This window comes from Athene cunicularia (assembly GCF_003259725.1).
Source record: "Athene cunicularia isolate RWA chromosome 12 unlocalized genomic scaffold, athCun1 chr12_part1, whole genome shotgun sequence".
Classification (NCBI taxonomy): Eukaryota; Metazoa; Chordata; class Aves; order Strigiformes; family Strigidae; genus Athene; species Athene cunicularia.
The window spans coordinates 9,877,629-9,902,163 of record NW_020799116.1 but is presented as its reverse complement, the minus strand read 5'-3'; the positions used below and the strand labels follow the sequence as shown (position 1 = coordinate 9,902,163).

Genomic DNA, 24,535 nt, shown 5'->3' with positions numbered 1-24,535 from the left:
AAGTACTGAAGTTGGTTAATCCCTCTCCCCATTCTGTTGACCTCAGTCAAAGAGTATGGCATGAGTTAGGTCATTTGGCTGTTACAGATTTGTTTAGTTGGGGGGGGTATGGCATCCCGTTGACTGTTGGACAAAAAGAATCTTCTCAGTGATTAATTTCCCACAATTTTGCCCAAGAATTAGCAAGAGGTGATGGTTTTGTCAATGATGTTTTGATCTCATGACCAAAGAGGTCCTAAATCAGTCTGCGGTTGTGCCAAAACATTATTGCACCAGTTATCTCTATTTTACAGGGCTAAAAGTTTCTGCTATTTGCCAGTGCATCAAAAAAATGCAGGTTGTTAAAAATTAAATTCACTTTAAAAATTGCTGGCCTTCAGCGAAATGTATTGGGAAACCTCTTGTAGATATGGGGAACACGAAAGGATGCATTGCTTTTCTGTATTAGAGATCCATATCGCTTCCTGGCCTTGGGCCAGCCACAGTACGTTTGTTTTATCACAGTGTGTGAATATCTAATTATTTTAAGTATACTAAAAGCTTCAGTTTGATGTTTCAGCAGGATGGGGGAGAGCTATTTCTGTGTTCAGTGTTTTCATAGGCTGCACTGCATTTACTGTTTTGTAATTGAAAAAGTAAAGCATTTCTTATTTTAATTTACCAGTAAAGATTTTATTTTGACAGTAGTTTTTTTCTAGAATTGATTGTTGGTCGGGGTTTTTTTAACAATTATATCTTGGTTTTAATAAGCCAATTACTTAATTATTTTAGGCAAGCTAGACTTGCAGATAGCTCAGAGCAGTGTAAATGTGATTAGTTTTAATTAAACAATAGACATTTTCTGGTTTATACCTTGATACTGTTTTTTCCTTTGTTTGATCTCAGGCTTTGTCAACACTGTTAGGTTTTTATTTGGTTTTGCATTCTATTCTCCTGGAAACTGTTTCAAAGTAGATGATGCAATAGAAGCCTTTGCAAAATATACAGGTAGCTAGAAAGTCCAACAATTCAATAGCTTCCTTGCAACCATAATTGATGTATTTTAACACCTCTTACTGATGTCATTATAATTACCTATAAAATGTATTAATCATGTCTTTAACACATTTAAAATACCTATAAACCATATTGTAAGATTTAATTATAAATGTTCCATCTGATATAAAGTGCAGCCAAATATTACTTAGGAATTTTCCAAAACAAGTTAATAAGCCTCAGGGAGGTCAGCTGAGCTGACAGTGATGAAGCACACCCTCCTTACAAATATGCCTCAAACGCCACCACATGGGCTTAGGTACCTCGGTACGCTTTGGAAGATTGAAAGATGGTTACCTCCAGATGTAAACTGATTAAACTGTCTATTTATAACTCTTTTCTCCCCCACATAAGTTGCTTTTGTCTGTCATTCTAACAAGGTGACTTGTTCTCATTTATAATTTGCATCTGTTAATTTCATGATTGTATCACCTTTGCCCAAAGGAAATGTATTTCAGCTGCAGTGATGAGTGTTGCAACACCTTTTTTAAGAAAATAGAAAATGCAATTCAGGATAATTAAGAAAAACAATTCAAAGTGGTGCTTATTGCTAGAATGTGTTTCATTGCAAAGAGCTGTGTGATACTGGTGCATTGTGGAAGGAATCCAAGCTCCTGGTTTCAGACATTTAAAATGCAGTCTCCATGTGGCCTTGAGGAGTAGCTGAACTGGCTGTTCAGGGAAAGGAGCAGCGTAACCACAGAGCCATGATAGATCGGCTCCCACCGCTGTGGTCTGCAGGCAGTGAACGCGGGTTTGGAGCATCAGAGAAGTTAAGGGTGAAGGGTAAGATCACTGAACCCATCAGACTCCAGAGTTGCATTCTGCTGCCCTTATTTACCAACTTAATTATTCTCTGAAATAATGGATTCAGGTGTATTGCTTAAAAAAAAAAAAAAAATTAAAAAAACACAGAAACCGTTGTAACATATAAATCAATATAAATAATGACAGTGCAGCTTAGCGAAGCATATACCTTTTATGTGCCAGCTTTTATTTTGCCAGTGCAATTAAACCTAAAGTGGTGCGTTCACCAGGTGTGTCTTAGCTGTGCCTGCCTCCCGTCCTGACAGTCCTTACAGGCTTGCCCTGGTGCTGGTGCAGGGCTGTCAAGCTTGCATTATCCTTCATCAGCTACTGTGGCACATGCGGGGTTTCACAGGGAGAATTTCTCACGCTGAGCTGTGAGATACAGCACCTGAATGCCAGAAGAGCAAGGAACCTGTGTTTTCAAGTGAGTATCCTGCTTATCCCATGCTTGGGACAAGTTTTGAGAAGAAAGGCAGTGATCCCAATTCCTACCAACACAGCACACCTCTCCACCTACATTTTGTGATACGTATTTAACTGTAGAGAACTAAATCTGAGTTGGGACAAATGAAGATCCGTTGATACTAATTCTGCCTCAAGTGTGTTAAAAAGAGCAGCAGGGGTGTGTATTTCATTTTGTACTGAATAAAGAAGCAGGTTAATAATAAAGTACATGCAAGCGAGAGGCCAAAGTCCTCATGACTTGTGAGAAAGGGAAGATAGCAGTGTTATGTTTCATGACATTTGCTGCTTTCCCAGCTGATACTTGCTCTGACAACTGTGTAAGACTAATGTCATTAGAGGTTCCCCTGGAGCGTTAATGTTGTTTGCTGTTCTGTTGATTCTCTGTAGCTAGATGTGGGTGTTTGGGGCATTTCCAAAGTACCTTCTAGCTAAGGTGCTTAGGGAACTGACAGAATAGCCTCTGTGATTCGTTTGGTACCTTTGAAATGGATTGACAGGATCTGAGAGAGAAGCTCTGAAGCTCTTTTGACTTAAGTGTATCAGGTAAACATTTCCCTTCTTGTTAACTATTCTGGACATTTTTGTATGCAGTTAGTTATATAGCTGCTTCAGGTTATCTTAGGGAAGACTTGGTAGAAGGGATAGGATAGGATGGGATGGGATGGGATGGGATAGGATAGGATAGGACTTGGTATCTAAGGATATGATGGATGGGAGGAATAGAAATAGGGGAAGAGGGAGTCAAATTAGCTTTACCTTCACATCCCTCCAGTGCTAGGGTGTCATCTGTACTGGGATGCTGGTGCTTTTCTGTCTATATCAGTACTGCAGGTCTCCTTTTGTCTACATCTTTTATAAGAATCTTTCTGGTTTGTTCTGTGCTGTCTGTCCGTTTGGCATGACTCTTACTGCTGGAGTTTGTGTGGGGTGGAGGGAATTTTCTTTCCTTCAAGTTGTTCCACAAAGCACACCTCTACCATGTCTGCAGGTCGCTCCTGCTCAGTGTGAGTGACAAACTGAGACAGAGGTCTGCAACGGCGTGAACTCTGTTTGCTTTCTAAACAAGTACTGAGTTTATACTTGCATGGGCTGAATCCAACTCTAGAGTCAGTTGTGCAAATGAGCTATTGACTTCAATGCAGTCAGTGTTAGGCTTGTATCTGAATCCTAAAAAGTGCAGAATGTAGATTGTTCATGAAAAATCCCATTGCATATGGACAGCAGCATAATACAGTTGAAAATTATTCTAGTTTCAATTGGTGCAGCTGAAAAAGATGGAGTTAACGTGGGATTTCTCTCTCTCTCACATACACACACACACATACATATGCACACACACATATGTTAAACATTGGTTGTACTGGTGTCCCAAATGGTGAGTAATGTACAGATGGGTTCAAGTTTGTTATAAATTGACAGTGTATGGCCATAAAATTTTCAAACACCAGGTTGTGTGAGTATTAAAGCATTTTGTCTACAAACCAATACTGCAACTTTGAAAAATCTCTTCATAATTTTTTAGAATCGTGTTATTAAAGGATGGAGGACTAAGATTAGTCAACGTGACCAAAGCTGATGCTGGAAGCTATACATGCCTGGCAACAAACCAGTTTGGAACAGCCAGTGGCACAACAAACTTAATAGTTACAGGTAGGTGAGCTGGAACAGAGGGTCATCTGTGATCTAAATCGAATTGCAGACTCTGCAACAGAAGCCTGCAACGATGTGGAGTCTGTTTGCTTATTGAAAAAATATTGAATGTGATGGGGAGAGTCTAAGTTACATATTTAACAATATATAAAGATAAAAGGATATTTGTTATAGATCTTTTATTGGGTGAGAGGAAAGAAACTGAGGGATTTTCTGTCTTCGACAAAGATATCTGTCAGAGTGAGACTTCTGAACGCTTTCCTCCCTTCTCTCACTTACCTAAATACTAAATAGCACAATTATGCTTTTAAGTTCAGGGCTTTTTTTTAATTTGTTGAGAAAAAAACATGGCAATTAAAAAAATATTTGAGGTAATTTTATATTCCAGTCCAAAATCTGTTTAGCCCTAAGGAACTATGTGCTGTTTCCTTACGGAAGAAGATGTGATAGAAACTCCAGCTGCAGGAGTGTGCAGGGACTCCACAGGCAGTAAATCATAAAATCTTTCAAATGCAAATTGGTGTACATAATTGTTGTTAAAAGGCTTCTTGCCCCTTCCCCTTAAGTCATCACTTACTAGCTGCTGTCTAAGATACTGGATTAAAAGGACCAGCAGTCTGTAAAGTTTATCTGAAGAATGTCTTCTCTCATGACATTCATTTTTTCAAGATTGGAATATCTGAAAGGTTTTCCAAACTCAGAAGTATCTAATATCCCCCTGCATTGCATATCCTATATATCTCATAGATCCAAACACAATTATTTTGTTCAGTGAATTAGTAGGGTCACATTTCCAGTCTGTGCTCCTAAATGATTCATGTCCCTTTATATACAAATAATAGAATTATATACAAAGGATTTCTAGAATTAAATTTTATTTTTACAATATTTACAGTACTTGAAATTTTTCTCCATTAATGTGGTTCTGGAATAACAAGCAGCTGTTCTTAATGATGCTATGTTCTATATGATATATGGACCCAAATATTCAACAAATTCTACCCTATGTGGATTTCCTCTAGTCTCCAGATTTTTATTAGGTCCTTCTCTCACTCCCACCTCTTAATCTTCCCAGTGGCTGCTACTACAGCTTCCTGCTCCAAAACATGAGTGTTATTGCTGAGAATCACACGTGCTCTTGAATGGTAATTTCCTTGCTGTGGCTTGCAGTGCTTTTAGCTTTATAAAGTATATTGGCCTGTGCACAGCAGGTTAACATTTACCTTTTCAGTGTCAAGTAGCTCCCGCTGCTAAATGTGCAAGGACACAGTGCTCCAACAAGAGGGGTCGGGCAGCAGCATTTATAGTCAAGCTGCATAATTTGAAGTGACTGTCATTAATTGGATTTGAAGAACGTGGTAGAATATTAGTAGCAAACAAAGCTCAGCAATACCAGAATCCAATAACTGATACTTTTGCTCTCAACAGAGCCAACAAGAATTACTTTGGCACCTTCCAACATGGATGTCACTGTTGGAGAAAGCGTTGTCTTGCCTTGCCAGGTTCAGCATGATCCTATACTGGACATCAGCTTCACCTGGTATTTCAATGGAACACCCACTGATTTCAAGAAAGATGCTTCTCACTTTGAGAAGGTTGGAGGGGTAAGTTGCAAACACCTTCTCTTCATTTGCCTCATAGATGTATGCAGCACAGACAGGCTTCATCTTTTTTTCATTTTTCAACATGGTAAAAATAGGATGTTTCTTCTCTTTTGGGCCTGCAGAATCTTTTGCTGTGTTGGAAGGAAATCATTCACTGAGCTAGCTTGCTGCCCATAACCCATTCTTCAGACACTTTGTATTTTAGACCTGAGGTATTGCAATTTCCTACCTTTCTGCACATGGCCCCATGTGATTTTCCCCAAGATCACATGAAACCCAGCAATGACAGATAAAGGAACTTGATGCAGACTTTGTGAGCTTCCTCCTAAAGCTGAAAAAAAGACCATCCTATCTTTTCTTGTTTTTCCTTGCATCCCTAGTGTATCCCTCAACATTCTGCCTGAGCATCCCTGGGTGAGAAGCCGTATGTCTCATTAAATAGTTCTTCTGCAGGATGCAGAGATGCTGCTGGTGGGGGGGGAGGTGTGGTGACACTAATGGTTTTTAGAATTTAGCTTTCTAATCAAAACATGAAAAGTAAAGCATTAAGACAGATGAAGGATGTATCAGGAGAATGAAATCAATTGCAACAAAAGGTCTTATTACAGCACAAGCCATCGCCAAGTGATAACAAAACAAGCAGCTCATCATCAGCCTGGAACTGGCCATTATAAGCCTTCATAAAGTTTCCTTTCACATATTCTTGCCAGATCTCCCGCTCTAGAGGAATGAATAGCTGTGGGTTAGACACACACATTTCAGCACCTAACTTTTTTCTTTTTGCCTGTAAAACCTCGAAAGATTTAGCATTTAATCAGTAGGCCCCAAACACACAGATTGTTCTGCAGTTTGCCATTGATTAAATATAAGTGCATGTGGAGATGATGAGATTTCCTTGTAGGAGCCGTGAGATATTCATATATCATGTACGTTTTCACAGAAATATTTTGAGAATTACAAACTGACCATCTGTCATGCTGTAATGGGAATGCTCCGATTTCATAGCCCGTTACCTTCCAGTACTGCTACATGAACTTTATTTATTTAGTAATATTTCCCCCCAGCTGTACTCTGGTTGTATATACAAATAGTATTATTAGAAAGGAAAGGTTAAAGACAAACCAAAACCTGAATCTGACAGTTTTAATGGCTCAATTAAGGCATCAGAAGGTGATTGGAAAATGCAGTATTTTTTCTTGCCAAAAATTACAGCTTTTTCCTAAAACAAAGATGTGCATAATTCCAAATCAGAGCCTCATTTAGGGGTCTTTATTTTTTTTCCCCCCCTCTGGGAGAGAAAGCATCAAAAAGTAATTTCTCACATAAAATTCTCAGTTGGTGCTGAAGAAAAATCCAGATTGAGTATTGGCTAACTCAGAACTCTGAATCTAGAACATTTTACTTAGAAATGTGTCATGAGGGACAGAGTTAGGGGGAGTTTATGGAATGTAAACATTTGGGGGGGGGGGGTGTTAAGCTCTTATTTATGTAAAGAGGGACTCAAGATCATTAATATAGAAAACTGCATAGGTTACCAAGAGAGCCACAAAAATGTTTTAAGGGCTTTGTATCACTTTTAGGTCAGTGGAGTAATTTTATCTGGAGTTATATGGTATGTGTATAAGCATAAATGTGTTCTAAGCCTTCCAATAGTTGCAGTGTGTATTTGTAAAATGAAAATATTTGTGCAAAAATAACTTCAGCTTTCTTCATTGTAAATGTGGCAAAAGGAAAATAATTTTTCAGTGGATAGATTTCTTATATAATAATGTCTTGGAAGTTCCTGTCACACATGCCTGAGGTCTCTGACATGTCGTAGTTACTGGGAATGTTATGGGACCACCACCTGGTCTTCCAGATGGTTAGAAAAATATAGGATGTAACAGTGTCTTATGGCTCTTTTTTTTTGTTAGACGGATGATTTATACGAAGAGTATGGCAAATCAAGCAGATTCCAAAATTTTGAACAGATTGCCTCTAAACTGTTTCGGGTGTCACCTGCTTATAGAGCCCAGCAATGGCCGAGATTGTTATGCAGGCAGAAGAAAAAGCAATTTCAGCAGCGGTTCAACTGCATGGACCACTCTTTATTTGTATTCTGTGTAGCATGGAGAAGGGAAGGTGACCTTACTGTCACCTGGACTTGTCCATGCTGACACATGAATGTTGATACTGGTGGTGGTCAGCAGAGCCATGGGAAGGGAGGGTGCTTTCTACGTTGTAACTTTTGGCTGCTGCAGGTTTCTGGGTTTTCCCCAGTACTTGGGGATCCTTCCCCAAAATATCCACAAATAATTTAAATGCCGTGTTAATATTCTGGTGGGGTTTATTGCAAGTAAAATTATTCTACTTGACAGTCCTCTTTGTTGAGAGGTTTTAAATTTAATTCATTTAAACGAGTTTTTGTAGAACACCGATTTGCTGGCGAGTATGCATTGCTGCTGTTGGTCATTCCTGGAATATCCACTTCCAATCAAGTAGATGGGTTTTAGATTGCCTTTGACTCAACCTCTAATGTATTGTAGGCAGTCAGCACTGAATTGTCCTACAAATGCTTAAATCTGTGCTTTCACAAAAGACCAGGCATTGTGTTTACACACACATGGAAGGGAATCAGGCAGAATTGTTTTTAGCTTAGGTTGAATAAAGAAGTGAGACATGATAATGCTGGTATGAGTGTGAAATAAAAAAAATAAAATAAAAATCAAGTGAATAAAATCTACTGTTTGTTTTTTTTTTTTAATATTAATAAGCTCCAGAAGTGTGTCTTTGCCTTTCTCCCAAACTACTGTGCACCCAAGAATCAGTGATGTGGCCAGAGTAGCTGAAAAAACCCACAAAATAGGCTTCTGTATTCAAGCGAAACATTGCCTCTCCATAAAAATTTTTAAAAATAAAAACTTTTAAAAATTGAAATCTGAGTGAGAGATTTTTCGCCTGGAAAATATGATGTGAACTGGGTTAAAGCAGTAATTCAGCTGGCGCAAAAGAGGTGATTTATTGAAGTGACACTGGCTACCAAAGGTTTAGTATCAAGTTCTCTACTCAGTGACGCAGAAAACAAGTGGTATACAAGGTGCCTTAACATGATATGAAGTTACAGTTATCACTCAAGTTTTATGTATGTTTCCATTGATTCAGGAGATCAACCACATGCTGTGACATGAGAGAGACCAACAGGGAAAAAATGACTAAAGAGTAAATATTCAGTGAAGAACTGAGTAGAACTTAGATGTGTAAAGTGATAAATTTAGCCCCAAATGTACAACCTTTAAATGAAAGTGTGCTTGCAATAACCTGTAGAATGGACTAAATTCACCTTTGTTGTTTATGTATTTGAACTCCTTAGAAATCTGTGATAACTAGACTTAGAAATTCTGTCTAGAAGTCAGATTAGTTAATGGCAATAGAAACCCCATGTTTTTCTCTTTCTTAGGGCTTTGAGTCAAATGGTAGGGCACTGACTTTCTTCATGGTTCCCAACAGCCATCAGGAGGTGCGTCCCAGTACCATGTTGCAGCTTACTCTTCCTGTAGAAGAGGGACACTAACTCATGTTTATTTGGAAAATGCTTACAGACAATTACCATGCAGCAGCTGATGGGTAATAACTTGCTACCCTGCAGGCTGTCTGCCGATGCAATTTTTGAGCAGCTTTATCTTCAATGGTTTTGGTTGATTTCTTTTCCATTTACAAATACAATCTTAATATTAAATTACAAAGTAGTACATTTATGTTAATAAGAACTTTGTATTTTAACAGAGTGCATCAGGAGATTTAATGATTAGAAACATCCAGCTGAAACATAGTGGAAAATACGTCTGTATGGTGAAGACAGAAGTGGATAGCGTAGCATCTGCAGCGGACCTTATCGTACGAGGTAAATTTAAGCTTCAGTTACCATGAATCATATTTACTAACTTTTTTTTGTGTTGTAGATTAAGAAAGAACTGATGTTGTAGGTTACAAAACCAATTCATGACTTGAATTACGTGATGAATGAATGTGACTTGAATTATGTCATACTGCCCTGCAGTTAGGGAGAATTTTAGCTTAGTTTTTGCATGAAGCCTAATTTTCCCCAGAGAAATTAAGAGCTGGAGGATATAATATTGACTTCACATCTTTTCTTACTGACAGTCCTTCAAATCACTGACAAGAGGGAACTTGGTACTGGCAGCCGTGAGCAAGCTGTGAGTTGCTGCCTCGGCAAACCAAACAGGTTGGGGTTGGTGACTCCAGAATCTTTCTTGTGAAATGAGCAACTGCTGCCAGAGCCTAGGAGAGGCTTTGTCCTAGGGACATGCTGGAGTTTAAAGCATATAATGCAGGCTTATTCCTTTTCATTCAGAGCTGGAATGCTCACAGATAAGCTGGAACTGTATACAGCATGATGGTATAGCTGCAATTATTGCAAGAGAAAAGCTTTGATCTAGGAAAGCACGTTATGTGATCACTTATTCAATGTATTTTAAAATATGCCAGATATTTTTAAATTGTTGGTGTACTGTTGGTTATTTCAACCCCTTTTGCTAATGGAGATGACACAAACCCCAGCATTTTTGCCAGGATGCCCAGAGTCAGCATTTTCCAGAAGGCAGCAGAAAGCTTGCCTGACTGAATTGCTGCTCAGGGTGCTGATCAGATGTTGTACTGAAAAATTGCTACAGTGCATTGTACAGTAAAACAGCTGTAGATAACAAATTGGCAGACTACAGAGATGTGTTAGTAGATTAAAAGAGGACATTGAGGACTAAAGTAAAAGACATTGGAAGGATAGAGGGACCATGCTGAACAAAGGTTCTTGAAAAAAACCAAAACCCTGTCCTCTGTGCAGCAGTTCAGAGTATTTCAGAATTAGATTATCGGAGTTGAGTGAGTGTAGAACAATAATTAGAAGTGTTCTTATTCCAAGCTGAATTGTTTTCTTCCTCCAACAGCGCTGATAAAATGGGAATCTGTACTGCTCTGCTAGTGATTTCCGGGGTACTGGCATTACAAAACACTCTGTATTTTTTAATCCGATTCTAGGCTCACCTGGGCCCCCTGAACATGTGAAAGTGGATGAAATAACTGATACCACAGCTCAGATCTCCTGGCAAGAAGGCACAGATAATCACAGCCCAGTAACTACTTACACCATACAAGCAAGGACACCCTTTTCAGTTGGCTGGCAGCGAGTTACAACAGGTAAAACAATTCTTGTTACAGGTTCTGTTGAAATGTTTTTGACCAGGGACATCATGTTCTTAGTTCCCTTCTTTTCCTTTCTTTTTGTTTTTAATAGTTCCAGATGTGATCGATGGAAAAACATTCACAACCACAGTAGTGGATTTAAATCCTTGGGTTGAATATGAATTTCGTGTAGTTGCCAGTAACAAAATAGGAGGTGGAGAACCTAGTTTACCCTCAGAAAAAGTAAGAACTGAAGAGGCAGGTTAGTGGGTTCTTCTATTTGTTTTTAATTCAAGAATCTTTAATATTAACAAAAAAGGAGCGTTCATATCCTTGGCTCTTTGCAAACGAGCTTGGAATTACCATGGAATATAAAAGCCTATAATGTAGTTTGTTTGTGATTTTTCCATTTAGCTGTGGGACAGTTTGTGTTGCATTACTGAACATCACAGAAACACAACAACATCTAAATACGTTTAAACTGTATTTAGTATGCCAAAGCCTGTCAGTTCAGGCAGTGCTGCAGAGTCTGAAGGTATTAATGGATGGAAAGAGGTTAATTTTGACAGGGTTTTTTCATTCCTAGCGTTTGATCAGTGTACACCTCCCATGTAAGAAGCATGTGGCTCAGAAGAACACATCAATTAAAACCCCAGGAGTTTACTTGGAATAAGGCCATTGCCCGATACAGCTGCATAAGTTAACCCTAGTGAAAAAATGAAGCATGCCTCCAGTTTTTAGAAGATGGTAAACATTAGCATACGTGGTTCAGTCTGCCAGCTCGTGAGGTTCTTCAAAGCGCTCGAAAAAACATCAGCCTGCCTTAGTGATGGAAAGCAGCAGAGTGAATGCAGGACAGGGCTGGGGCTTCGCAGGACTGCCCACCCTGCCTCAAAAGTATTTACCTTGATTTGCAAAAGCACTATAAATACAAGGGGGTTAGCTTCAGAGCATGAGGTTAACGTTATATGATGTCGTCTCTTGTATCTACACTGTGTAGACAGCTATACGTTTCCTTTTCACAGTTCCCGAAATTCCCCCATCTGAAGTCAGTGGGGGAGGAGGCAGCAGGTCTGAACTGGTCATAACATGGGATGTAAGTTTTCTGGCAAGCAATTTTCTTCAGAGAATGATTGTTTTCATTCAAACTCACTCTTCTTAAAAGATGAATTTCCCTGGCTGCTAGCAGCTTCTCATCTAGGATGTATATGTGCTCGGTAACATTCTGTAATGTGAGCTATGCACGTTTGCATTCCCTCTTTCGCTTTCACGTGTTACTGTGCTAGATAGCAATCAGTAGGAAATTTAGTTAGTTTGTCTGAGATTGCTTCTGTTCCCAAACCAATGTTAACGCTAAAAAGGGGGCAGGAGGGCGGGGGAAGAGGAGGGGGTAAGTGCTCAAAGGTTGAGCCAAAGAATTAGGCTTTTCAGTGCAAATTTGCAGTTCCTGCTTTCCTACCATTAACTCTGGATGTGTGTGATAGCCAATACAAACAATTAGGTACTACTTTATATTACGTATCCCTCTTTTTAATGAGTTAAAGAATGTTAATAATCTGTTACTAACATTGACTATTCTATGTGGTTATCTAATCATAATCACATCAGAGGAAGGTATAAGCCACTGTACAAAGGTAATATTGAATTCTGTAATAGTTGACTAAGCAATTATTCATTTTTTATGACTTATGGATTGTGAAATTGAAAAAAAAAAAAAAAGTATTTACTGAAGTGTGTCTTAAAACAGTACATGTAGTGGGAAACAAGGAATATACCTGGAAGTTGTTCTCTTCCTGAAATGAAAACCTTAAATTGGTTCAAAGGAACACGTTTTGCTCTGCTGTACCAGAGTTAATTTGCTGATGGAATGATCCCAAATGCAGTACCAGCACCTGGTTACAGTCATACACATTAGTCTTTCAGTACTTTTCTTCCTGCAAAATGTGTCCAGTGCTGTATGTGGCATCACAGACTTCTGTTGTCTGTTGCTTTTCTCACAGCCCATCCCTGAAGAATTACAAAATGGAGAAGGATTTGGCTATGTTGTTGCTTTCCGCCCCTTTGGCACCACAACATGGATACAGACGGTGGTCACCTCTCCTGACACACCAAGATACGTCTTCAGGAATGAAAGCATCCTGCCCTTTTCACCGTACGAAGTCAAAGTTGGTGTCTATAACAATAAAGGAGAAGGGCCGTTTAGTTCAGTAACCACAGTTTTTTCAGCTGAAGAAGGTATGTGATTGACTTACCTCCAGATTGAGTGAGTTACCTCCAGATATTTAACATGACATGTTTCATCAGAGAATATAACAACAGTTAATAGCCATGAGATCCCTTTGAATGCAACAGATTTATTTCCACAGTCACCAGTGCTGCTGCTATCTCTCATTTATTGATTTCTGAAAACAGAGCCCAGCATAGCACCCTCCGGAGTATCTGCGACGAGTCTCTCATCCTCAGTCATCGAGGTCTCCTGGACAGCCATTCCCTGGAAGATGAGCAGCGGAAGGTTACTGGGCTATGAGGTAAGCTCTTTTAAAACACTCCCATTCGTGAAGAGGTTTGCAGGCTGCCAGCACAAATTTCAAAAGATTACCATATGTCTTGCTTTCTTCCTGCCCCACCTACACCCAGGAGAAAGGTATTTTCTTCTAAGGATCTTTGAAAACAAACAACACAGAATGAAATTGGGTTTTGCATCCTGTGCTGATAGTCATGTATCTAGCAGTGCTTTCAAACTGACACATTTCTGCAGAATTACATTTACTTCTAAAGAAACTATTTTGTAAGGTACGGTTTTCTGAGTTTAACTTGTTTACTTTCTAGATAAAGTAATGGTTTTCCTCTTGTCATTTTTTAATTCAAGCAAGATCTAATACTTCAGTTTCCTTTTTCCTACAGTCACACTCAAAAGAGCAGCAAGCATGAAAGCAGATGGATGAGAGTTGGGGTTTTTTTACATAGTAAACATATTTTTGAAACTTGAATGCATTTCTACCTTTCTCGGCTGAGAAAAAAAAATGCATTTAAAGGAGTCAAATGCAATGCTGTGGGTGAGCAGTCTGTTTCATACAAGATTTTAAATGGTTTTGTTTCATATCTACTAGGTTAGGTACTGGAATAATGGTGGAAAAGAAGAATCTTCAAATAGAGTAAAAGCTGCAGGGAATGAGACATCAATAAGAATAACAGGTTTGAAGAGCAACTTAGCATACTACACAGCTGTCCGAGCTTATAACAGTGCTGGAGCAGGTCCCTTTAGTGCCACAGTGAACGCTACCACAAAAAAGACACGTAAGTATCCTGAATTTAAAGTGGGGAGAGACATAACTGTGTGTTAGCACTTGCAGGCGAAATGGAAAACGGGTGCATTACTGGGAATCACAATAGGCATAAATGACCTGAATTTTCATACAGACTAGAAGAGTTACACAATTAAGTCGAGCCTAGGTCTTCCATTTTCTACCCTCTGCTACTTTAGCAGGGTAAGTAAAACTCATATGCCAGTGGAGCTGAAGTAAGATAAATCATTTCTTCATAGAATCGTTATTACTCTTCTAGTGATTGGAAGTATTTTAAAAGAAAAATGTCTATTATGTGGAAGATAAAACAGACTTGTTGAATTTTTCAGGGTTTTATAACATACTTGTAAGTTCTCTAGGGCTTGACTTCTGAAATGCAGTGATCCTCATACAATTCATGCAAAACAATCCTTCGTGTCCGTTGTTTCCCCTTGAACAAATTACACAAGAGGCCACTTTACTATTAAGGGAGAAAGAAAGCTGGAGAACAGATTGTCAAAGGCTGCACTAATTTTTCTGCAAACAGAAATGTTTTTAGTATGTTCTTGCATTGTAATACAATTCAGAATCAGAGTCATCAATCTCAAAGTACTTCTGTCAGACTTGCAAGAATGTACAATTAAGCCTGCCTGAAAGGTCAAATTCCCTGGAATAGTAATTAAATCCTACCAAAAGTAGTCACATCACCAATATTATGAAATAAGCTAGTTTATCAGAAATTATTGTATGCAAAAATGAGTGTCACTGAGGACTAAACCAACTCAGATTAATTTATATTTGCTAGAGTTTAAATATATTATATGCATAGTTACCATAATTTGGATGATCTGAACTAACTCACTGCCTGTAGCCTGTACCTGATGCGTGATGAATAGTTTTCTCTAATTAATCATCTCTGTGGCTGCTCACTAGAGGTTGTATCAGCCTAGTCAGCTCAGTGATTTTTCAGTCCCTTTTTAGAGACCACCTGCCTTTGGGCTGTGTCAGTGAGAACTGAACAAGCACTTGATTCCACTGATTTGAGCAGGATCTGGATCAGGCCCTTCGTCAAGATCACTGCTATTTGGAATAATTAAAAAGTTGCATTATGGCCATGTATCTTGCTGGTAAATAAAGAGAACAAAAACACTGCAGTACAGTATAATATCAATCTGAAGGATTTTGCTAACTACTAGTTGCATTGACTAAGACAAATAATTCTCTGTACTGCTGCAGTAGAAGCTGATTTTTCATTCAAATGTGTGATTTTTAATCAATCCCAATTTCTACCTTAACTTGTATGTTTGTGATTGATTGATGCGCTTTTCATGGTGAAGGATTTCTGTGCACGTTGTATTTACAGTCAGCCACGTAACCTACAAGATACTTTTTAGTAATTGTTAGCCATTTCAAGAAATACAAGTTCAACTGGCAGTATATTTCCAGGCTGAAAATTCAGTCTTTGACCATTAAAGCATCTTTGCTTTTATATCTGAAATACTCATGTTCGTAGCCCAGAATAACAAGTGCAATTTTGTTTTACAAAATATTGCTATATAAAATGGCAAGTAACTGCGGAAGACTTGCCTAAGTTTATAAGGCAAGATGTTACAATTATTTCATGTTTATAAAGTCTTAAAATACAACCAAATGCTCTCTCCATTGCTTCTAATTTAGAGAAATACTAGTGTATATGACCAACTTCAAGCATCTGAGGAGTGTCAGAGAAATCTGTGTAGCTATTTGCACACTTAGCACTGGACACGTACTTACGTGATGTGGTGGTTCAGGATCTGACCTATTACAAATTAAGTTCTGCAGTTCTGAACACTGAAGATTACTGGAGATTTTGGTGTCTGAAGTGAATTTGGAGTCTTCTGAATCACTTCCATAAGTCAAGTGATAGCTAGAGGCTTACAGTTTTTATATATAATTACTCTTCATTTGTTCAGATGGCATATTAATACTTCGTTGTGGATTTAAAAGAATGACTCATTTCATTTGAAATTCAAGCTTTAATATCTCAGTGTGAAAACTGTTCATAGATGCTGTAATAATTCTCAGGAGTAAAACAATCTCCTCTTACATTTACAAGAAGTGGCTATTAGTGCATCAGGTTAAATCCTATTTAGTATATAGAACAAGGCACATAGTGCAAAAAAATACTTGTGAATGCTTCTTTGACTTTAGAATAATTCTCTTAAGTCTCTCTCTTACATTTTTGTGTCTACTTTGTGTTAAGAATTATAATCAGGTGGGTTTTGATCTGACTGCTCATGGAAAGAAAGTAGGGAGCTACCTGTGTGAAAGAACTGAGAAGAGGAAAAGATACAAAAGACAAAACAACTCATAAGCACATGCATAGGAGTGTTTAAAACCACTGTCAGTGTTTAATACTGGAACTGTCAGCATCAAAGCATAGCACGGTCCACCTAAGCAGCAGTTGCCTCCACTAGGTGACAGCAACAGTAAATTGTTTTCCTTAACACTTTTAGAAAAGATTTTAATTGTTGATTGTGTCACTGCATGACCCATTTTCTGGGAAACCAACTTAAGAGGTTTGTACTTACCTTCGCCTTCCCTGAAAGCTTGGCAGTTTCAAGATATATTAAAGTGCACAGCCAAAAGCATACTACTCCTTTTGAAAATAACAGTCACGGATTGTTAATGAACAAAAAAAAAACCTCAATAGATTTACTTGGCCAAAGCCTGTTACTGTTCCAACTGCAGACACGGTACAGACTGCATTTCAAAAATCACACCTCAAAAAACAAAAAAAAATCTGTCAAATATTTTTACATTACAAACATGTCAGCATAGCGTGTAGATTTGAATATTCACTAAGAGTAAATTTGTCTAACAAATGATCTATTGTGAAGTATTTGCATATTCTTGGCAACATACTAAAACTAGAAATTGTCTGTTACCGTCACTGGTTTCATTAGAGTTTGTTCTAATTGATCACCCATGTCCTAAGACATATGCTTTTGTCTGGCTGTATTTAATGAAGGACCATCAACAGATAATGCAACTTCAGAAATAGCATTTATATGCCATTCTGGTTTTCCTTCCTTCTGTTTTTCTAATTTAGTCTCTGAACCATAAAGTGTACAAATGACGAGGCTGCATTTGAGTTGCTTTTGTATCTGACATGTAATGACAGTCAATTACCTGAACTATTATTTCCTACTGTAGAATAAATCACTAATGCCAATTAAATTAAAGTCATGCTTTTATTATGTATTCGAAGCACCCAGTCAACCGCCAGGAAATGTCCTGTGGAATGTCACCGACTCCAGAGTAATCCTCAGCTGGGAGGAAGTAAGAGCTATGGAGAACGAGTCCGAGGTGACTGGGTATAAGGTATGTGAGAACAGACCAGAAAAATACCCCAAAGCAATCCACAGTTTGCATTCTCTTGTCTATTCGCAAGGCTGTAAGTTCAGAGGATGCACCACATCTAAACCGTTTCAGTAGCATCTCCTTTTTATAGATATAAACCATAGTGTAACACCGTCTCACAGCCGTGCTCCTTTCACCATCAGTGGTACACTAATGCCTTCTCCTCCTGACGCAGACAGTGCCAGGAGCTGCTCCCAGCTCTTGGGATATCCCGCTTACCCAGAAGTGTAACACATAGATGTTATCACATGTATAATAACCCTTACACATTTATAACACTTAGTATAAACGTGCAACACCCACAGGTATAACATTTTGAAAGAATCCAAATAATCCAAGACTTAGCTGACGGGTGTAGTTTCCATAGCTGGCCAGATATATTCATTAGTACCACATATATCAAACAGATAGTCTTAAACCTTTCTCTTCTTACCTACTGTGGGACATGCTCATTGTCTTGATAGAAATGACACCGCTACATCTACTCTAAATGTGATGAGCACACAAAAGTACAAGTATTAAGTATGTCATATATCTGAAATGTGTTTAAGGGAATAGCTGAGGATGTTCTTGACGAGCTGCGTACAGATGGATCCCACATGATACATTCCTGCATAAAAGATTTATGCTGAAGATCTGACTGTGCAGTGTTCTGAGTTGTACTGGCAAAAAATAACATGTTTACAGCTTAGATAAGCCACCTAGTTTCATAGACAGTAGCTGACCTAAAAACGTACCGTATAGAGCTTCAAACTGCGTGCTCTGTCTCCCACAACAATTGCAGGTTCCCCTATGGATAACAAACATCGCTAAGTACACAAGGATAAGCTGAATTTTGATAAAGCTTGTTAGTTTTACTGAAGTAAAGCACTTAGGGGGTTGTTTTTATCCCAGAAGGCAAGGACAGAACGGTGAACAAAAGTTGGTTTGCCAACAAATGACACTGAAAACACCAGAGCAGCCGTGGTGCAGGCACGGTGGAAGTGAGCCACAGGGCTGCTCCTCCGAGTGGTTCATAGCAGGGCACAGCCTTGGGGAGCGTGTCTGTGGGGCAGCAGCCGGTGTGTAATTCCAGTGGCTTTTCATTTTTTTCCCATTTAATCATTATCACTGTTATTTTGGGCGGAGATGGGATTGCTGGTTTTTGCAATGCTTACCGGCTTGTCAAACTTCTGGAAGACTCCCAGGTGAATGCACTGGCTCCACCTATTTTTTAAACTCTGCCAGGACACAGCTTGCTCTGTGCCCAGCCTTGCCACTGGCACCAGGGACCCTCCAGGCTCATCAAGCCTTCAGCACCGAAGAGAGGCTGATGTTGCTCTTAGGTCCCTCCTCTTGCCTGGTCACAGTGAGCAGCAGGCTGTGAGGTTCCAGTGTAGCTCCCATTCTTCAGAACAAAGGACACCAAATGCAGTTAAGTTCCGTGACAGAATAATCACTCAGCATTGACAGAACATCTTCCAACATAGTCTGCAATTTTGGTTAGTTCTCACCTAGCTACCTATTGGCATAAGAAGCTGATCTAGATGATGACAGATTCCAAACTGTAGGATAATTTATAGAACAATATATTATTAAGACGTTCAACAGAATATATTATTAATTTATCATTATGCATTGTGCCATTTTAGATTAAAGCTGGAATAAAAGAGCTTGATTGATGTTACCTTCTTTCTTTAAATGTAATTCTGCCCTATAACATTAACCAAAAATCAGATCTTTTCTCATCCTGTCTTTTCAAAGACTGAAACCTTGTTTCTAAGAAACAAATAAAAATTGCTGCTCAGGTCCTCGTGGAAGAAATGACACACTCCAGCTCTTTGCTTGTGTTGCAGGTTTTGTACAGGACCAGCAGTCAGACCAGCATGAACGTGCTGAACACGGACAAGACAACGGCTGAGCTTTTGCTCCAGTTCAACGAAGATTACATCATCGAAGTCAAAGCAACAACTGATGGCGGGGATGGCACTAGCAGTGATCAGATCCTGATTCCCAGACTGGCTAGTAGGTTGAAGCTGAATCACTGTTATTTTGTCATGTGCTTGTATAGGGTCCCCAACCACTACCAGCCTATACCAGCCATGGTGCAGACACACGGCTCTGCCATGGTGTACCAAATCATTACTGAATTTGCAGTTGACACCCAGCAGTTGTCACAGCTTCTTTGCAGGAATTGAGTCTTTATTGATGGGGAGAAAAAAAGAATTAATACTTGTATGTTGTATGGTAATAAGGTAATAAAAAGAAAAGCAATTAACAGTCTTCATGCCCTTACGCTTGACAAGCTTCATTCTATTGAACTGGTAAATTACTACAGAAATTGGTATTAAAAACATTAGATTTCTTTTTCTCCTTTAAAAAAAAATATATATATTGCCTTGAAAGTAAAGATCATTCATACAGTTTCAGCATTTTGCAAGGCATTTCTATAGCTTTAAAATGTTTACTGTATTTTTGTAAATTTTCATTGCTTGTCAGACATTAAAATTTACAATCATTTTTAGTCAGCATCTAGGCAGAGTAGTAATTTGGCACAGCAGACACTTATGCTTTCATTTAATCCTGACCTTTTTCATCTGTCACAGGTATGGATGCAAGAGGTTCTGGTCCATCAGTCTTGAATATCTTCAGTGTGTCCAGCTTCTTACCAACAATATTTTCCTTGACTCTTAATTCAGTGTTGTGATGATACATTTTCATTTGCTGGGAGAAAAAAAAAAAAAGAATCAGTTACTACAGAGAAGTGCTTTTTTTAAAAAAAACTGCAGTGGTTAACGCATGTTTTTCTTCTATCCTGACGTGTTTTTAAATTCTTTATATTTCACTGTAGGTTGAAGTAAAAACATCATGTAAAGTTTAGCAAATCCTTTAAAAAGGAATCTAAAATGCCTTAATACTTGAACCAAAGGAGTTTACATATTACATACTTCAGATACAATGTAAGAGAGAGGGAGAGCAATGGCACTATAATCAGAGTTGCAAGGAAGAGCTTAGCTGAGTGAGAAACTGTTTTTGCAGTGACACTGAATCGGTTTGGGTATGTTCTGCATTGTTACGATAACATCATTCTAGATGGGAGAGATGAAATCAGAGACACGGCGTTTCAGTCAGTTGGTAACACATCGACCAAGCAACTGTTCTTAAGACAGTGTCATAATCCAGTAGGTTTGGATCAGTTTTCTTACTGCCCTTTGTATAAGTTACTCTAAATCTAGCAAGAAATCAAAGCTGGGAGGTAGAGAGGAGTCTCAGTCTGGATGTTAGTGTTTCAGCCCACGCTGGTGTGTCCCAGAGGGAGGGCCTCCACTGCTACTCCTAAGAAACGATTTCACAGCCGGGTTAAAGGCCCTCTGTTCTATTGCAGTGTACGTTTACGGACATTTTCAAACACCTAACCTTCCTCTCCGCCAAAAGATTTTGAAGCTAATTTCCTTATATCCCCACCTTATATTTCTTAACCAGGTTCTTTATTCCTAACCAAATTCTCCCACCTTCAGGATCATTTTTATTGCCCTTCTGTGAACTCCTGTCAGTATGCTTCACTAACAAAGTGCCCAGTCGTAAGCAGTATTGAAATGCAGTTGCACCATGGCCTTATGAAAAGGGACTACTACCACCTCCCAGCCTTGTGATGTGGTCCTTCCGAGTAAGCAGCCCCAGATTATCTTGCTCTTTTGTCTGCCGCACTGAATGGTAAACTCGTCCTTAATTCAATGTTACATTCACAACTTTTCTTCCTGCTGCTCTTTAACCAATTCAGAACTCTTTCACCTGGTCTGGCACGCTCATGCACCGTTACTGTCATATGATTCTGGTAAGTTTATGGCAATACTATACGTTATAATAAAAAACTACAGAAAGACAGTTCAGGCTTGCTATTACAGAGAAATCTGTGCTTTCTTTCATAGCAATATATTAAAGATACATTAAACGTGGTACATTTGACTTCTGTAGTTGTGAATTTACACAAATCAGCCTTTTAGACGCCTTTTCGCGAGCTGCCTACATACCTGGGAGAGCATGTGTTCCTGTGACATAAAACATACCCTTTCAAAGACTTTTTTTTAATCTCACAGTATTATTACAACGTACAGAACTACAAAGGGGGAAAAACAGGATCAATGAAATTATGGTAGCACTGTAGGAAAAAAAAAAAAAAAAAAAAAAGCCTTGATACGCATTCAAATAGCAAGTTACCTTATTAGTATCGTATCCAGATGAAAATACGTGCTAACTGTTGAAGTAAGCAAGATCTGTATATACTGTACATACATAGTTATAAATGGCTAGTTGCTTTTCAATGTGGCTAACCAGTGATGTTTTCAGACACTTGCAAATGGGAGGGGGCGGGTGGGAGATGGAAAACCCGGTGTTACTTGTAAGTATATAGTTATGTTTCATGCAACAAAGGGTGACTCTTTCTATTCTTGTTCTCAAAATTCTAGTCCACGTTCCTGTACTGCCATTTTCATGCAATTATATTGTATTATTTAATTTCTAGTTATATATCTCCATGAGATATGTACTGAGTACCTTGTTTCATATTGAAAAGTTTGAAATTTATCCTTAAACTTCCAGTTGTGTGTGTATCCTATGGCTATCTGTATGCATTTTTTTCTATTACTCTAATAAAATATTTATTACATTGAGGGATATGAATATTTTGAAGTATTATTGCTTGTTCATATTATATATTTGCACACATGGGGATTTATTACTGCATCTAAAAATGATACTTGCTGCAATCTTCATGATATTTCTGGCACGTCTGGGCAGGACAGGAGTGTTTTCCCTTGCAGTAGCTTTGCTGCTGAAAGACTAAAATCTCAACCTGTGTACCCAGAGATACTTCTACAGGGGAGTGGGGCAGGAGGAAGAGGATTATGGACATCACTGTGTTGCCCCGGAGGAGTCAGACACACAGAGACCAGGGCCTGGACCCACCGCTGTGCTCAAGCTTCAGAGCTCTTACCTCTGCCCACAGCTTTGCAGCACCATGGACAAAAAGCCCCTCCCTTTCCCTGGCTTCGTTTCCCATCTGTCCAATTAGGCTGTTCCCTCTCCTCTGAAATGGAAAAAAATAATGTAATTATATTGAAAAGTCAGTTCTTCATAATAATTTATTTAGTCTATCACTATTTCGCATTAAATCGCATGGCCTGTTCTTCCCAGCAGATTGCCTCTTTCTTACATACTGCAGCTTCCCATAAAGCCCGAGACTTTGGAGCACTGAAGCCTCACTGGGAACCACAGGCAAAACAGATTTATCGCTTTTAAGCTTTTAAACATGGCTTCTACCTGCGGTAAAAGGGAGCTGATCCGGATGCTGCAGGAAGGGTTAATAACACCCCCAGCACCTTTACAAGTGTCTTCACAAGAGGCCGGACAGTCAGGTTTTCCCTTCCCGGTGGTTGTAGGTGGATGTGTGCCTTGCTCTGTCTTTATTCCCCCCAGTGTAAACATTAGTTGTCCTTTAAACTCACCTGTTCATTCCTCATCTCGTGTTAATGCAGTTAATGTTTATTCATGGTAATAAAACTGACTTGATTCTCCAGGGAGAGTTGGAAAAAAATAAGGTGTTGCTGGGAAAGTATAAGGAAAAGCAAAGGGATGAGGGGAGAGGTCCCCAAGCCAGCCTACCTCTTTCAGGCTCTTCTAGAGCAACTTCTGTGACTAACCAAGTTTAGCAATTCAGTCCTGGGGAGAAAAATAAAAAATAATTATAATGAGAATGTGAATAACATCACTTGTATGACTGGAACTGTGGATGGTGGGGAAGGTATTCCTACCATTCCACTTTTATTTGTACTTGCAGCAAAAATAGTCAGCACTTTATCACTTACAGTTGCTATTAGTTGAAATCCAGGAAGAAAGAATAGTAGGCTTGAGTCATAGTTTTTAGGAAAACGCTTTTCTAAAGGGTATTCTTGTCATGCCCTATCCCAAACCGTGGCTGTGTTCCTCCGAGCTGCTCAGTGATGCCAAAGGCTACCACAGAGCCAAGCCCGAAGCTGGGGGCAGGCAGAGGGGGAGTGGGGACAGCGAGCCCCAGCGGGATGAGCCAGGCCTTGCTCCAGCTCCCCACGGCGTTACATCGGGCAAGGTGGGTGCTGTGGGGAGGGCGAGCGTCTGCAGCAGCATCACCACGGAGACTTCCAGGGGGTTCCTCTGGAAATTTCTTAGTCCAACACAAAACGGAGCGACTCACTGGGTGTTTCCTGAACAACAACTGAACAGCTGTCATTGGGAAAAGGTGAAAGGCCACTAAAGTCCTGCTACCAGCGGGATGCGCACACCAAAGATAAAAGGAATTTGATACAGCTTAAAAAAATAAATGTTTGCAACTGCGTGTGCCGCCTCTGGAAGCTGTGACGGCCTTTGCTGGACACTGGAGGTGATTGGAGTGCGGCAGTTTGAGATCTGGAGGGTGAGGGCTGCTGTTGGGTTATTTTTGGCATGGGTTTAAAATTTCTCATCTTACACTGCTATTCCCCCAAAATTTGCTTTCTAAAGGGTTTCTTGTGGCACTTGACCAACACACTTTTTTTTCATTCTTTCCTCACTAATGTTTACACGAGGGGACTTGATGACTCCTGTGCTTCTAAATTCTGAATTTCTCAGAGGTAGCTGGTATAAGGATTTAAAAAAAACCCACCTTTTTCTTTGGACCGTTTACTCTGTTGGATATGTTGTGAACACACAGGATCCTCTATGAATACAAAATAAGTTAAAAACTAATATCACTTTAGCCCTAAGAAATATTGGAGATCTCCATTTTCTACTTAATTTGCCTTTCACTAGTAGAATGCAGACGTGGGCAGCGCCTGTCAGGTTATATATGTTATGTCTTAATAACAGGCAATAAAGCAAGCTGTCCTGCATGAGGGAGTGCATTAATCTGACAGCCTTCTGTCTGAAATAAATAACAATGGAATATTGTGAAAATAAAATGAGTTTGTAAACAGGCACTCGCTCTCTTAGGAAAAACAACCTCCTCGATTGTTTTATGCTAATGGTTTGAACTCCTGAAAAGCAATAAAAAAGGATATGCTTAGCAGAGATATAACTGAATGTATGTTATTGTTTGTTGTTTTATCAAGCCTGCTTGAT

At 39.1% G+C, this 24,535-nt stretch overlaps 1 protein-coding gene across 3 annotated transcripts in view; it reads left to right on the top strand.

The window, feature by feature from the left end:
* CNTN3 (contactin 3) overlaps positions 1–21,512 on the top strand; it is an 82,476-nt gene extending 60,964 nt beyond the window's left edge. Inside the window, exons 9-20 of one of the 3 annotated variants that reach the window (XM_026857432.1) lie at positions 3,833–3,960; positions 5,389–5,564; positions 9,327–9,444; positions 10,596–10,754; positions 10,852–11,001; positions 11,765–11,835; positions 12,740–12,974; positions 13,152–13,267; positions 13,850–14,036; positions 17,274–17,386; positions 19,261–19,429; positions 20,011–21,512. In XM_026857432.1, the coding sequence (XP_026713233.1) occupies positions 3,833–3,960; positions 5,389–5,564; positions 9,327–9,444; positions 10,596–10,754; positions 10,852–11,001; positions 11,765–11,835; positions 12,740–12,974; positions 13,152–13,267; positions 13,850–14,036; positions 17,274–17,386; positions 19,261–19,429; positions 20,011–20,111 (1,723 nt within the window). In that variant the 3' untranslated portion in view covers positions 20,112–21,512. The other 2 variants (XM_026857431.1, XM_026857433.1) reach the window with 2 other exon arrangements.
* The last annotated feature ends 3,023 nt before the right edge of the window (positions 21,513–24,535 follow it).